The following is a 17019-nucleotide window of genomic DNA, read 5'->3' as shown; positions in this document are numbered from 1 at the left end:
GCTAATCTCAAACTCCTGCCCTTGTGATCCTCCTGGCTTGGCTTCCCAAAGTGCTGGGATTACAGGTGTGAGCCACCGTGCCCAGCTGAGAGAAACATTTAAAACAAAACACAGACTTGTGTTTTTCTTCCCCCCAGAACAATCTCTTGAGGCATGCGAAGGCTGTTCTGCAACCATGTGTCATTGTCTAACATTTTGTGATGGGTGGTCACATCTGTGTATGGATACAGTGTTGTCATGGGGCCAATATCTCTATCTAAAGTTACATCTGTTTTCGGATGAGCTGTGAAAATAGTCCATCAATTTTGACTTAGAAAAGTTCTATTAGTGTGTGGTATCACAAAGACAGACACAACATTTGTAGTGAAGAGCTGCCCAGTAGTCATTGCACTTCTCATAATCATACCCCAATGTCCTCTTAGGGAATCACCTCTCACAGGTTGAACAATGTCTTGGTAGGACTATTAATCAAGGGTTCTTGCCCACCAGCCTATGAGAGGCATGTAACTTGAGCTAGGCTAATTTGACCTTCTATCTTAGGACTTTGAGTTTTTGATTCAGTGAGGTAAGGGTGAGAAAAATGAAGCTCATTCACTTCAGTAGCTTAGTTCAGTTATTCCTGCCTCTAAACCCCAAACACATCCCCTATCCTCACCAAACTGCCTTGGTTCTAGTACTAGTCTGTTTTCATGCTGCTAATGAAGACATACCCGAGACTGGGCAATTTATAAAGGAAAGAGATTTAATGGACTCACAGTTTTCCGTGGCTGGGGAGGCCTCACAATCATGGCAGAAGGTGAAGGAGGAGCAAAGTCACGTCTTACATGGTGGCAGGCAAGAAAGTGTGTGCAGGGGAACTCCCCTTACTAAAACCATCAGATTTGTGAGACTTATTCACTATCACAAGAATAGCATGGGAAAGACCCACCCCCCTGATTCAATTGTCTCCCACTGGGTCCCTCCCACGACATGTAGGAATTATGGGAGCTACAATTCAAGATGAGAGTTGGCTGGGGACACAGCCAAACCACATCAGTTCTGAACCTGGTTCTCCAGCCTTCCCTTTGATTCCGTGGGCTACCAGTGATATTCTTGCAAAAATATCCTTTTCCTGCTTATGTTTCCAGAGTTAGTTTCTGTTGCCTGCTGGATATATTTAACATCTATTTTATTTTATAAAGTCATAGGATGTCGGAGCTGTAAGAAATCTTGTAGATCTAGTTCAACTCCCTCATTTTACAGCTGAGGAAGCTGATGCCCCCAGCGGTTAAGGGTTTCACCCAAGATCACATCACAGAGGTTGTCAATGATGGAATTTGGAAAGAAGACAAGGTCTCCTTTCCCCAGGGTAGTGCAGGCTGCTTTTTTTCCCTAAGTCCCTTTTTAGTGTAAAGCACAACTTCTCTTCTTTTTCTCTCTCTGTGTGTGTATCTGCAATATTTAATAGGAGATAGTGAGTTAAAATCCTCATTTTCCCCCTAAACTGACAGTTTGCTTTGTGTAGTTTAAAGGCTTGTTTCAGAGATAGACCTCTCAGGGACTTGGTATCTGGCAAAGACAGGCATTAGTTTATGTCCCTATATGGAGCCTTGCTTCTTTCCAGCTATCTGTAAATGTTTATTCTCTTACATGGAATTCATGTTTGGAAAGGAAGTGATTTGCTCTAGGGAAGCATATGGGCTAGAGTTCTGAAAGTGATTACCATTTCTAAGTCTGTCCCTTGTAAGCTGTGTGTATTGGGAAAGGATCTTTCTGCACTCACACTAAAGGATATATAGCTGCTCTACTTATTCAGTTGCTTTAAGGTAGCCATAGCTCATGCAACCACTGTAAAAAGTAGCCCAAGGTTGGGATAGGAGTTGGGAAGGGAATTTAGAACAGTATTGACTATGTGCCAGGTACCATATGAAGCACCTAGCATGTATTAATTAATGAATTCATATTCTCCTCACAAGGTTAGGAGCTAAGTACCATTATTATTACCCCTTTTTATAAGCGAAGAAATTAAGTCAAAGAGAGGTTAAGAAACTTGTTCAAGGTCACACAGCTTTCAAGTGGCAGGGTTAAAATTCAAACCCAGGCAGTCTGGTTTTAAAGTCTGTGCTCTTAACCCACTGCTCTGTTGCATCTTAATCACTGAATCATGGAGGCAAAAGTGAATCATTTTTGTTGAACTTCTGACCTCAAGTGATCTTCCTGCCTCAGGCTCCCAAAGTGCTGAGATTATAAGTGAGAGCCACCATACCTGGCTAGGATCTTTTTCTTAGGAAAAAAAGATTGTTCAATACAGAAAAATCCTTTTAATAAACACTTCTAGTAGAGAGTTCTGTATTGCGAATCTCTTGATCTCAACAATGCTTGGAAGGCCTACTTATAAACCATACTCCACCACAAGTTCCCTACACAACAAACATTCTCTCATCTCTACCCATGTAACAAAGTACCTCAAAGAACTCAATTATTTGGTAGTTGTGAGAAGAATTGCACAGAATTAAGCTTTTTATTTTGGATGCTCATAAAATAGGATCAATAAGCAATGTGTTAATTGATTTTTTAGGAGAAATTCTTTCAAGCCATGTCGAGATCCTCTGTGGTTAAAAAAAAAAAAAAAAAAAGAAAATTTATTACAATACAAAAACACCCAAGCAATGATAAGAAAAAGTCATGGACTGAGTATCTGGAAAGTCCCCTTTCCCCTTGCTGGGTTCAAAACACATTTTTCTACTTGAAATTTCCTGTCTACAGAGAGACAGGAAATCACTTCTATTCCATTTTTATTTTGGCAAACAATGTAGGGTTTCTTTTTAAGCAATTTAGCATTACAAAGTTCCAGTATGTCAAACAAAACAACAGTGCTTAATGATTACATCACAGTGAGATATTTTTCTTGTGTTAATCTTTATTCAGGGTAGAAAATTCAGTAGGAAAAAAAGGATACTTAAAAAATTGTTGGCCGGGTACAGCAGCTCACACCTGTAATCCCAGCACTTTGAGAGGCTGAGGCGGGTGATCACCTGAGGTCAGGAGTTCGAGACCAGCCTGGCCGACATGGCGAAACCCCATCTCTATTAAAAATACAAAAATCAGCCAAGCGTGGTAGTGGGTGCCTGTAATCCTAGCTACTCAGGAGTCTGAAGCAGGAGGATCATTTGAACCCAGGAAGCAGAGGTTGCAGTGAGCCGAGATTGTGCCACTGTACTCCAGCCTGGGTGACAGAGCAAGACTCCGTCTCAAAACAAAACAAAACAAAAATTGTCTACTTTATTTCTACTAACTTTATTCTGACAATTAGACTCATACTAGAAGAAAAGTTCTCCAGATTTAGTAATTGTTGCTTCTTTACAGAAGAATTAGATCAATGTAAGCAAAAAAGACCTCTTTCAATGACATGTTTTAGTGCCGGCAATTTTATCAGAGACAGAAATCACACAGGGTGTCTTCTAGAGACTCTGCTGGTTGGGATGGGATGGATGGAGGAGCAGGCGCAGTAGGGAGGTATGTTAGTCTATTCTCGTATTACTATAAAGATATATCTGAGACTGGGTAATTTATAAAGAAAAGAGGTTTAATTAGCTCATGGTTCTGCAGGCTATATGGGAAGTACGGTGGCTTCTGCTTCTGGGGAGGCCTCAGGAAACTTACAATCACGACAGAAGGTGAAGGGGAAGTGGGTGTCTTACACGGCAAAAGCAGGAGCAAGAGATGGGGGAGGTGCCACACACTTTTAAAAAACCAGATCTCGGGAGAACTCACTCGCTATCATGAGAACAACACCAAGGGGATGGTGCAAAACCATGAGAACTCTGCCCCATGATCCAATCACCTCCCACCAGGCCTCACCTCCAACATTGGGGATTACAATTCAACACGAGATTTGGGTAGGGACACAGGTACAAACCATATCAGGAGGTGAGAGAAGAAGAGAAGATGTTGGAAAAAATGCTCGGAGTCATAAGGAAAACGAGTACTTAGACAAAGGATTTCTTAACAAAGCAAATTTCCTTCTGTGCAGAGGGGTGCTTCTTGTTTGGTCAGTCGCTAGAGAGCACACAGAACAAAGGAGAGTGAAAGCTTTTATTCTTGACATAAATTTTGCCCTTGTGCTCATTTTTTATTGGCTGGGGTCAGATTGCACAATCTAAGCTAGACTTGATTGGCTAAACATTTGAACTTTTTCTTAGATAAGGTGGGTATGTAAGGGAGAGAGGAGAAAGGGGGAAGGGGTGGTCTGCAGTGAGCTAGAGAGCTAATTTTCTTCTTAAATAAAGAAAGGAGTGTGATTTAATGGCGACTCTAGTATAATTAACAGTAGATTATGTGACTTCTCTTGGGACCCAATTGTATGAGCCCTGAATATGTAGGCCTCCCTTCCCTGGGGACCCAGGTTGGCCCACCTGTACCCCAAACAAGCTAGTTTCTTACCTGTTTAACCTCAACACAATAGGTGAGCAGCGTGGAGACGCCTCCATCACCTTAGCACCCAGACCTCGTTTATTAGCAGTTTTTCCAGTGAAATTTAATGGAAATTTATTACATATTAAAGCCCTGGATGGTCTCCCTTTTGATATTAACATGTTGTTGAAGCAAAGGTCTTTTATTTATCCATCCATTTGTTAATATGACACCTAGCATATACCAGCCACAGTCCGATACCAGAGACAGGTGACCCAAACAATTACAATGTAGTTTGAACAGGGGTAGGCTGGGTCTTAACTCCTTGAGGGACTAGTTTTATTCATCTCTAAATTACTAGTACCAAGCCATGTACCTAACATGAAAATTACCAATGAGTGGAGCACTGTGGCAGCCCAGACAAGGGGCACCTGAATCTAGATAGAAGATGTAAGTGAGGGAAGACTTCCTGGAGGAGGAGACACATTTGATAAGGATAAGTTAAATTATCCTTACAGGATTAGTTAAAAGATAAGTTGGCTGTGCTGAAGGGAACACATATAAAGCTACTTCATCAGTGATGTACAGAAAATGAAGCCCTAATTCAAGGTCTACATGTCCTCCAACACACACATACACACACACACTCATGTGCACCTGACGTGTGGGCTCCTGACATTCAGGAGACAGAAGTATACTTTCTTTGCAAATAATAACTATGTCATTCTCTATTCCAAGGACATTTCAGTCATTAATGTGAGAGGTGAGCTTTGTTACGTTTGAGAATGTCAGAGTTCTTCTGTAGGAGAAAATTGACAGTACTGTGATCTATTGCAATATTTTTACACTATATAATTTGAGCTTGTAACTTCTTAGCCAATTAAAGATTAAGCAGGTAGTCCTTAAATGCTACTGCACAGCTGAAAGAATGATTTATTACACTGGAATACAGGGAAGCCAGATTGCATTCAAAGAAAATCACTATGGGTAGCTGTTAATCAGTGCTCTGAAACCAGGCTTCCCTGTTCAACCTGGAGAAAAGCTGCTCCTTAAATCCCTCTCTTGGAGAGTTCCAATGCATAATAACAAACTAAGTCCTGATGGTTAAGGAAAAACAAGTTTATTAATGGCTAAGCAAACACATTTTCTAGAAAAATCCTTTGTGTTTTCTTTCCAGTTTTCCCTAAAAACCAGTTCTTGAATCACCACAGTAAGAATACTGAGACATAGGAGGACATGTGGAATTTCTTTCTTTTTTTTTTTTTTTTTGAGATGGAGTCTCTGTTGCCCAGGCTGGAGTGCAGCGGTGTGGCCCACTGCAACCTCCACCAACCAAGTTCAAGCAATTCTCCTGCCTCAGCCTCCAGGTAGCTGGGATTACAGATGCGTGCCACCATACCCGGCTAATTTTTTATATTTTTGGTAGAGATGGGGTTTCATCATGTTGGCCAGGCTGCTCTTGAACTCCTGACCTCGTGATCCACCTGCCTCAGCCTCCCAAAGTGCTGAGATTACAGGCATGAGCCACCACGCCTGGCTGACATGTGGAATTTCATTTACTCTTTTGGGGTGGTGCCACAGCTAGATTAAAAAACAATCTAGCCAAAGATAAATTCCATTAAAGCCCAGTTTCATTTGTGCTAATGATGCTATGCTGATTTTACGAACGCATTGGTCTATGACATCAATACTAGTGAGTCTTTCAATTCATGTGAGTCCCTCATGGTCTCTAATCAATGCATAGTAGTAGCTGCATGAGTTAAATTGCCGCTATATAGAGGTAAGAAGGCTCACGGTGCAAGGGATAACTGGTGAGGATTTTGGAGGATTTTACACTTGAGTCTTGCGGGAGGTGCCTGAAAAGATAGGCAGGGGCCAGACCATAAAAAGGCCTTGTTTGGGCATTTTCCTGAATGCTGCGGTGAGCCAGTGAAGGTTTGAAACAGAAGAATAACCAGATTTGCACTTTCTGAGAGACTATGCTGACACTACTCTCATGGATGGTTTGGAAGGGAACTGAGACCTGTGCTGAGACCAGGCTGCTCTATCACACTAGTTTGCAGGAAGGATGAGAAGAAAGTGAAGCAAGACCAAGGCAATGGGATGGAGGAAGATACACAAAAGAGTAGTTAATAGCACTTGGAAACTGGCTGTGTGTTGAGGGTGAGGAAAAGCAACAATCTATGGCCATAGCTGGGCTTCTGGCAGAGGCCACACTATACATCCAGCTCAAATAGAGAATAAGAGGAGGGGGAAAGAGGATTAATTCAATTTGGATGTGTTCCAATTAAGTTTAGTGGGACACTTAAATACTGATGAACTGGGGTCTGGTAGGAAGTTGATGATAAAGGTGGAATTCAAGAGTGATATCTGGGCTCCATGTAGAAATTTGAATGTCACCAGCACATAGTGGGTGGTTTCAGAAGCCATAGATATATCCAGTGGATTGCTTTGCTCAGGCTAATATATAATTTTGAATGAAAGAAGTGCAAAGTAAATTTCAAATTGAACCTTATTTTACTTGGGAAAGTATACAACAGTTGTAATAAATGTTTGTGGACTGACTGGATGAACATAAGGATAGAGAGGTGACTAAATGAATAAAAAGTATGAGTTCATGAAAATCAGTAAATGTTCTCTTTTACTTTATCTCATGACTTATTTCCATTTTAGCTCTGGCATGAAAAAAAAGGCAACATTTGGATGCAATACATAGAGATCTTTAAAAATCAATGAGTCTTTTTTTTTTTTAATTTTAGAAATAGGGTTTCCCTCTGTTCCCCAGGCTGGAGTTCAGTGGTACAGTCATAGCTTACTGCAGCCTCGAACTGCTGAGTTCAAGCGATCCTCTCGCTTCAGCCTCCCACAGTATTGGGGTTATAGGCATGAGCCACTGTGCCTAGCTGCTTTTTATTTATAAAGCCTACTAATTTCAGACCATTTCATATGTATTATTCCTATTTGGTATTGATGCCCTAGTAGTGACCGATCGACTGCTTCCTTTGCAGCAAACCCAGATGGAGATGACCAACAAGTGACAGACCTGTTCAGCAAGCAAACATGTTATTTTGCACATGACTTCCCTTGAATAAATGTGAGCCTCCACTCTACAATTCTTGCCAGAGACCAAGTGGTTTTAAAATAAAGACAGATGTGTGATACCACGCATTGGCTTGTAACACCCATATCTTATATAAATGGCCACACTGTAGTCCCAGGGTCTGTAGAATAGACCAAGACTCCTTAGTAATCAATCACATCATTATCAAGGCAGTAAACAGGGAAGGATGGAAACATGCCTTCCACTGTCATTGATGGAAAATTTTACCTTGATAGGGAAAGGTAGTTCAGAGCCTTCTTGAATCATTGAGGAACTGCTTAAAATGCATATTTGTGGTCTAAAATGTCCAAAATACTTTAACACCTCACTACAGGCACCAAATGGTTTGGGCAATATCAAGTAAATTACAAATCCATTTTGTAGTTTGGGAAGTTCATTAGGATGCAAATTCATTATCTGCTGAGACTTTTTGTTGCTTTCCATTTATTACTCTCCTTTGAGTGAAATAGAGCTGTGAGAGCAGAGCAGACACCTCAGTTCACTCAACCCTGACACATTACTGGTGTCTACTTTTTCACCATAAATTTGAAGAGGGAGAGACAGAAATTGCAAATGCAGGGATTTAAATCCCCTTGTGCTGCATTTTTTAAGATGAGCAGATTGTAAACTGCCTCTTGCAAATATATGCATCTGGGCATCAAGCTAATAATTCTGAACCACAGAATCATTCATTTGTGTGATGCTTCCCTCCAGAAGTTTCTGAAATTGCTTCTGTAGTCATTTTGTATCCCAGAGCTGTTCAGTTTTAGTCTGAGGATTAGAGAGGCGATCTGGCTAAGGAAGTGAGAGGCCTTTTTCAATGAGATGGAAATGACAAATTTTTCTGTGTACATCATCACAATCTTTACAAATTATGCATTTGAAATACTTGGTTTGGGCTTTTCTCAGGAAAGCAAGGAGAGATGTGTAGAGTCATCAACTTTGTGTTAGAAACTTAGAGGCACATCGATGACAAATAAATTCAAATCATTTAGACACTCTCATGGACACTTCTGGCTCTTCTAGTGAAAAACAATCTGTGTGTTTTTACACTTTCTGTCTCTGGCAGGGCCCTATCCTCTTACCTCCCTGATCAGAAGCAATTTATTTTGCTTCCTGTTTTGATTTCTAAAAGTTTAGTTACATAAGTATTCCATTAATACATTTCATTATACAAACATAATTATTGCAAATAACATTGCAGTCCCTTTTGATTATTGTGAAATTCTGATGTTTTCCCCCACCTATGGCACCCCCTTTCACTTCTGGTTATAAGCAATGTTAACAGTTTCATGTGTATCCTTTTGGATCTTCTAGGTGTGTGTGTGTGTACAAACATGTTATTGTAGACAAATATCATACTATAGCTTCTTTTTTTTTCACTCAATTACACATCTTGGAGCTGTCACTACAGGGATCTATTCTATTCTTTTGTTTTTACTGTTGCATAATATTCCAGAGTATTCGTGCACCACCATTAACTTCTTCACGGCTTCTGAATTTTCACTGCAGTCTATCTTATCCTGAAGAATCTTGAAAGACCCCTCAAACAGTGAATTCTTCGAAGTAAAAAAAGAGTACATCGTATTAATTTTATTGGGAAAAAGCTTACTCATTTCTAAGCTCCCCAATCATACTCATTTATGCTATACCACCACATACCGTTGAAATGAGCACCATTACTTCACAGTTAACATTTCCTAATGTAACTCAACCAGATATTTTCCCACAAATTACCCTATACTACAGCTATTTCCGTTCTCTCATTCAGCATTTACAGATTATACACAGAAGACTTTGACCTATTTGTTAACTCAACAAATAATTATTGAGCACCGACTACTTGCCAAGCACTGCTGTGGGTGTTAGGAATATGGTAACAAACAAAACACAGACAAATCCCTCTTCTCCTGGAATCTACATCCTTGTGCAAGGCAGATAACAGAAAAATCGGTAGGATATAAAGGATGTTAGACAGTGGTATGTCCTGAAGAGAAAAAATACGAGGGTGGGAAAGGTGCTTTATTCAAAAGGTGGTTTTTGAATAAACACCTTCAAGAAGCGAGGGAGGAAGCCGCGCGGATGTCTGAGGGAAAAACCTTCCTGATCAAGATACCCTGTGGGAACAAATGATTTTTTTCTGACAGAGAAATGGCCGGGGTCTTTCTGTCCTGCAGTTCATCATTTGGGTTCTTGTCCTTCATCACTTCCTACCAGTGGAATTTTTTTCCCAAGGGGAGTTGACTAGAGCGCTCCTGCAGAAATGTCGAAAGGCGATCATATTTTTCAATGAGAAATGAATCACTCAACATACAAGGTTTATAACATGAGGGAGACCAGGTCACATAGGGCACTCATTTTCTCCTGGGATCAGGGGTGCTGGCAGGAGAAACGTGGTTGGCTGTCTGACAGAGAGATTTGTGGAGCAATTTGTCGCTACTTGAGGCCACAGGATAGAGAGCAGGGAGGAGGAGGCCAAACATTAGCTGAAAGAGGGGAACTCAGCCCCAGGAAAAAATGAGCAAATTTTCTTCTTTATGACCAGGTATCTGCTTCTCCATGGCTATGTTTAGAATTCTACATACTGCTTGGATATAAATCCCAGCTTTTCTAATTCTTAGTCGGATAATCATAGGCAGATCACTCAATCTCTCTGAGCTTCATTTTCCATCTGTAAAATGGAAACGATAATAATAGTAGCTATATCCTAAGGTTGATATGGAGGATTAAATGAGATTGTAGAGGTAGAGACTCTGTACTTTGTGTCTGAAATATAGCGAATGATCAGTAAGTATGCCATCATCATCACATCACTATCACCACCACCGTGATCATTAGTTCCTGAGCTTAACAGGAAACAAGTTCAGGGGTAGAAAGGCATTATTCAGTACTTCTTTAAACATCAATCAGTGTCTCACAGAGCTTGGTACTGAAGATTCAGCTTAAAGGCTGTCTAGATAAGTAAAAAACCCCCACGCTTTCGGAAGGTAGTAGAGGGTTAAGGATTTTCAGGAAGGTGGTAATGTACAAATGGGCTTCCTTGGCACCAGAGAAGGGGAAGGGAGAAGGAAATGGAGACGTTTTTGTGATATCAAAGTCACCTGTGAGACAGGATGCTGTGTTGATGATGACCAGGAAACTGCTTGATGTAAATGTCTGTGAAATGATGAAGAGGCCTGTGGTGAGAATCACCCAGGGGCCAAATAACTTCACGTGGCTTCATTCTGTGTCTCTTTAGTCTCAGTTTGTTCTCAGTTGCATGGAAACAACCAAAGTTGACAACCAAATCTTTCAGCTACAAATCTACCTCACAGCTCAAATCTACCTTAGAGCTAATCTAAGTGTGCAAGTGTCTCTAAAAATAACCATGTTACATTTGTTTTGTTGGGAGGCTCTAATAGTTAAAAACACTAGCTACTCAGGCTGAACTGACCTGGGTTTGAATCCTGGCTCTTTTTTTTTTACTAGTTGTGTAATTCTGGACAAGGTAGATAATGTCTCTGGGTCTCAATGTTCTCATTTGTGCAGGGAGATGATAATAATATCTACCTAATAGGGTGATTACGGAGATGAAGTGGGATAATGCAAATAAAATACTCAGCACAGTGCCCAGCACACAATAAATGCATGTTAGTGATTATGACCGAATCTTTTGTACGAATTGTTTTCTGGTTAATGGGGAAATAAGACAAAAAAATGTAGAAGAAGAGAAGGGAAATAAGAGATACGGAAAAGAGGGGCAGGATGTTAAAAGCTGATCCTGGAAGACAGGTACTTGGTGACTGTCAAAAAAAAAAAAAAAAAAAAAAAATCCTGAGAGAGAAAAAGGAAAAAGATGGCAGAGACTCAGAGGCAGAAGCTCAGCCTTGTTTTTTGCCAAGGTTTCATCCATCTGGCCTTGGCTTCTATGCTTGCTTTTCCTTCCAAGTGGCAGCTTCCAAGCCTGATGGTGAAACCCAGGGCAGGGAAATAGAATATCTCTGGATCACCCTAAACTTCTGCACTCAGTGAAGGCATTTAAGAAATAAACATATTCTTCTTTTGCAATATAGAATTCCTTTGAGACTAATACAAGAGACAAGCCTGTCAAGTGAGTCAGCAGTGACCACAGGCTGATATAATCCAATTGCTTTTTGGCTGACAGCTCAGGCGGAGAAAAATTCACTCTGATCCAAAGGTAAATGTAGTTTAAATCTCAACACAAAATTCTGACCCTCCATAATCAGCTTCTATTCCCAGTCTATGATGACCCCAGACACCAGAAATAGCAGAAATACCATTAATACATTTCCTACTGTTTGGGATGTAATAATTTAATCATTGGTAAAGGTAAGGTGTTCAAAGGGTAGAATAATTCAGATTATTTTCAGGGTCTAAGAAAAAAAAATAGGCCAGGTGCGGTGGCTCACGCCTGTAATCCCAGCACTTTGGGAGGCTGAAGCGGGCAGATCACATGAGCTCAGGAGTTCGAGACCAGCCTGGCCAACATGGTGAAACCCCGTCTCTACTAAACAAATACAAAAATTAGCCGGGTGTGGTGGTGTGCACCCATAATCCCAGCTACTTGGGAGGCTGAGGCAGAATTGCTTGAACCTGGGAGGCGGAGGTTGCAGCAAGCCGAGATTGCACTACTGCACTCCAGCCTGGGAGACAGAGTGATAGTGTGTCTCAAAAGAAAAAAAAAAAACGAAAAAAAGAAGAAAGAAAGCAAGAAAGAAAGAAAGAAAAGAAAGAAGAAAGAAGGAAGAAGAAAGAAGTAGAAAGAAAGAAAAAAATAGAATGGTATCTTTCCTCAGAATTGGATAATAGTAGATATTCTAGTGCAGCATCCAGCACAGATGGACATACAGAAAATGAACATAAACTTGCATAAGTGATGAGATAATCTAGAAAAATAAAACACATGGTTAACTATATCCTTTTTTTCTTTTATGGGAAGAATGGCTGGTCTGAATACACTCCTATGGTGTGAAGAATTCTAATCAACTGCAAAACCAGAGCGAACCTGAAGTTCTAAAATGGATTTTCAGTATGATCTCTTCTAATGAGCCTTTGCAAACACGGTAATTTAAGACACCAAGTTGAAGCCTGGATCTGCATATCGAAATGTAGGGCACACTTAGGAGGAAGATGAAAGGGTAGTTTTTACATTATAGAAAAAACTAGCTTGATCCTGAAAAATAATTGCTTTTATAAAAAATTAAATCATTTGAAGTCATGTATTATGATCAACCCCATCTGTTCAACAGGCACACACACACACACACACACACGTTTTTAGGAAAGATGAGAAATTAAATGTTCATTTCAAATTTTTGCTAAATTGCTTCCCTGCGATGTTATATCTTGCACCTCCAGGATGGCTGTGATTGGAATCTGTCTGCCTTTATTTCTAACATGAAAACAGCATGGCCGCCTGTGCAGAAGGTGACTTCCCAGGTATTTGAGCACCTTGGGGAAGCTAATTTCTACAAACCACAAAGGAACTCTCTTATTTCCCTATTCAGGCCTCTACCTTGTATTCAGCACTTTACTTCAGCCTGCCCAAGGCTGGAACTTCCTTCAACCCCTTTGAGCCCTCATCTGAGGTCCATAGTTCCTTAGCTGGTACTGCTGAGGCTGTAGCACCTCGCTCACCCCTGCCAGGGCCTCAGCTCATCACACTGCTCGTTTAGCTATGAGCTTGTTGTGCAGCCCAGGGTGACACTCAGAGAAAACAGAGCCTTTCTCTTCTTGGTGGGGTATAATATTTAAGCTAAGGCCTATGCTTTAAGATTTGGGACTCAATTTTGCCCTTTTGATCTGTCTGTATCAATACCTGAAAGCAGTTTTTCTTGAACTCATTTTACTTTGATTTTGAGATCTGCTTTTGATGCTTCTTATTTAATAAGGCACAGGCACAGGCCTACATTCATTATTTAGACTAGAACTTATTTTGCACTTGATGTTAAGAAAAAACTGGCACGCTTGTTCAGGGTAATTGCATAGAATGAAATGAATGCAATTTATGTAAAGGATTATTGAAGGAATAAAAAACTTCCAAGGTAAGCCTGTTAAATCATTCATTTAGTAACTGACTGACATTTGCACAGATCTGGATCCTGCACTTTGCCAGATTTTAAAGCAAAGCAAAGAAGCAATTATTTAAAAGTGATGATGAAAAACAGTATTGTAAGAAATCCTGGCGGGTGGATCTATTTTAAGTGATTATTCTCGCTGAAATAATGTAATTCACAGACTATGGAACTAGGCCCAGGGAATCATCTCTCAGCCTGTCTTCACCTGGCAACCTTAGGCATTCCAGCATTAGAAGATAATTGCAATGCCAATGACACCAACCACTTCTTTTTGAATAATTATCTCTTATTCTTTTAAACATTTATATTTCATCATTAAAGTTTTTGCTATGCACCCATTACACAGGTGCAGTTAGGCTTAAAGTCTAAGTCTGGGATTCTAGCTCCTTGAAAAATACTTGTTTCTCTTTTTATTTTTTTAATTGAGACAGCATCTCCCTGTGCTGCCCAGACTGGAGTGCAGTGGTGCATCTTGGCTCACTGCAACCTCTGCCGCCTGGGCTCAAATGATTCTACTGCCTCAGCCTCCCGAGTAGCTGGGACTACAGGCGTGAGCCACCACATCTGGCTAATTTTTTTGTATTTTTAGCAGAGACGGGGTTTTACCATGTCGACCAGGCTGGTCTCGAACTCCTGACCTCAGGTAATCCGCCCACCTCAGCCTCCCAAAGTGCTGGGATTACAGGTGTGAGCCACTGAGCCCTGCCACTTTTTTCTCTTTTACATTTCCGCTTAATATCTAAACCCATCTGATGCAAAAAACAAAACAACAACAACAAAAAACAACAAAAAACTGATGTGAAGAAATTGTAAATCTAAATCATTTCCTCTGCTCCACACATAAAAAGTCTAAAATTGATGAAGAGGTGAATGCAACATTTTCATCAGTTAATCATTCTCTAGACTTAATAACAAAAACATTTCTGGCAATCAGAAAAGGGGAAAAATCTTTAATTGATTTCTCAGGTAATTTTTTTCCAGATTGTACATAAAGTGTTCTTATGTTTTCTATTTGCATGTTTCAGGAGACATACAAATGAAATACAGTACATTGACAAATAAAATGCTAATAAGAAGTAGGATGATATTAAAATATCCCTACTTTGCCTGTATGGAACAAAGGCAGTCTACTCCATCGGGGAATCAAAGCAAATGTGAGTAAGAGGTTTCCACCTTGCAAAACTGTCAGCTTCATTTGCTCTGGAGAGAGCTACTAGGCAAGGCTTCACATGACAGTGCCTGTAGGGACGTCCACAGGGCTGTGAAGCAGGTGTATTCTATAGAACACGCAGCTGCAATGAAGGCGTGGAGCTCAGCCACTGACAATGCCCCTCCTGGCTGCAGGGTCTTCTGTGCAGCCTCCCATGGATCAATATACCAGTTAGTTAAAACACACATCAGTATTTTCTGTCCTTTAGCAACGATGATGATATTTGCCACCAGCGAGTGTGATCTGTGAAGCGATTTTAAAAGGCAGTCCTGGGATTCTACTGTATTGAAACACTTTTGATTTTCTATTTGAATACTTCCAAGCTTTGTAATTATGCCATCATGTGCTCATGATCATAAGAAATTAATTTTAAACTAAATATTCTTTAGTATCCCTTTTCATATATATATTTTCACCTCATATATATAGTTTGGGATAAAGTAGTGTAAAGAGTATAGGAAATGCAACAAAGAGTAGGACATTAAAGAAAACACCAATTTACCTTATTCTTCAACGTTTTTAAGGTTCAAAAATTTATTGGTATTTTAAGCCCGTGGTCGCCAACCTTTCTGGTATCAGGGACCGGTTTCATGGAAGACAATTTTTCATGGACTTGGGGTAGCGGTATGGGGATGGGGGATGGTTTTGGCACGAAACTATTCAACCTCAAATCTTGAGGCATTAGATTCATCAGGCATTAGATTCTCATAAGGAGCGCACAACCTAGATCCCTCGCATGTGCAGTTCACAACAGGGTTCGCACTCCCATGGGACTCTAACGCTGCTGCTCACCTGACAGGAGGCAGAGCTCAGGCAGTAATGCAAGCTATGGGGAGCAGCTGTAAATACAGATGAAGCTGTGCTCACTCACCCACCGCTCACCCCCTGCTGTGTGGCCTGGTTCCTAACCAGTGCCATGGACTGGTACAGGTCTGTGGCCTGGGAGTGGGGACCCCTGTTTTAAGCAGTTTAAGAATTATTCTCTTTCAGAATATCTACCTCTACTGGGATAAGATCATGTTTCTTTACTGTGAGCACACAGTACGTGCTCAATAAATGCTTGTTGCAAGAATGAATGACTGGCTGGGTGCGGTGGCTCAAGCCTGTAATCCCAGCACTTTGGGAGGCCGAGGCGGGTGGATCACGAGGTCAGGAGATCGAGACCATCCTGGCCAACATGGTGAAACCCTGTCTCTACTAAAAATACAAAAAAAATTGGCTGGGCGTGGTGGCACACGCCTGTAGTCCCAGCTACTCAGGAGGCTGAGGCAGGAGAATCGCTTGAACCCAGGAGGCAGAGGTTGCAGTGAGCTGAGATTACGCCAACACACTCCAGCCTGGTGGCAGAGTGAGGATCTGTCTCAAAAAAAAAAAAAAAAGGATGACAATATGTTCCTTTTTTTACCATAATAGGTAAAATCTATAAGTAGTGTTATTTTTGCCTGAGATATTTATGTAACAAAACAAAGTTCAGTTTTAGAATTGATTTAAAGTAATACTATAAGAGTGGAACATTTAAAGGTTGAAACTTAAAGGATTAAAAAAAAGTCTAAGGTCTGCCCATGAATTTCTAAATATAGCATGCTTAACCAGGAAAATGAACACGAATATTTGTAAATAAATTTCAGATGAAAGGAAATTTTCAATATAAGCCGTGTAAGTTTAAATTAACATAAAGAAAACACAATTGTTTGTAAAAACAATTATACACACTGAGAGAAATGATAACTCTCTCTAAATTTGCATTCTCAATATTGTCTGTGCAAAATTGCTTGTAGTGTCCTCAAATGGATGTCTGTGGCCAGGTGCACAGAGAACATCCCCTTAAATGGTATATATTGAGGCAAGGCGGCCAGCTGTCTCCTTTAACTAGATGGAGTCTGGCCAGGTCACAGCTGTGCTTTCAAACAACTGGTCTGGATATGTGAGACCTGCAGAACAGGCAGCAGCAGCTGGAAGGCATCCTGTATGTAAGTCGTGCTGTTGCAGCCCTGCGAGAGGAGAAAAATGAGGTTGAAGGGTTATTTTCATAGTTCAACCTTGATGATACTTCCAACTGGATAATGTTCCCACTCTTCAACCCACCCCCCAATATTGGATTATATTTATCTTGCAATATTGGTGCTTAAAGCAAGTGCTTAAAGCATGCTTTTGGATGGGGCATGTCCAGCTCTCAATTATCTATACTAACAGAGAGAATAATTCACTCAAAATGAGGCAAATCATTTTCACGGATTTTT

The 17019-nt window shown here is 40.6% G+C and overlaps 1 protein-coding gene across 5 annotated transcripts in view; it reads right to left on the bottom strand.

Moving 5' to 3' along the window:
* FAM114A1 (family with sequence similarity 114 member A1) overlaps positions 1-17019 on the bottom strand; it is a 106797-nt gene that overhangs the window by 17867 nt on the left and 71911 nt on the right. For 3 of the 5 annotated variants that reach the window (XM_055246030.2, XM_055246032.2, XM_055246031.2), the window contains one exon: positions 14505-16770. The exons of the other annotated variants lie outside the window; for them this stretch is intronic. In XM_055246030.2, coding sequence (XP_055102005.1) covers positions 16669-16770 — 102 coding nt within the window. In that variant the 3' untranslated portion in view covers positions 14505-16668. Of the gene's footprint in view, positions 1-14504; positions 16771-17019 lie in introns of those variants that run through there. 5 annotated transcript variants of the gene reach the window in all.

Source organism: Symphalangus syndactylus, chromosome 16 (assembly GCF_028878055.3).
Source record: "Symphalangus syndactylus isolate Jambi chromosome 16, NHGRI_mSymSyn1-v2.1_pri, whole genome shotgun sequence".
Classification (NCBI taxonomy): Eukaryota; Metazoa; Chordata; class Mammalia; order Primates; family Hylobatidae; genus Symphalangus; species Symphalangus syndactylus.
Note: the sequence above shows the minus strand (reverse complement) of the source record. Positions and strands in the feature narration are given on the sequence as shown.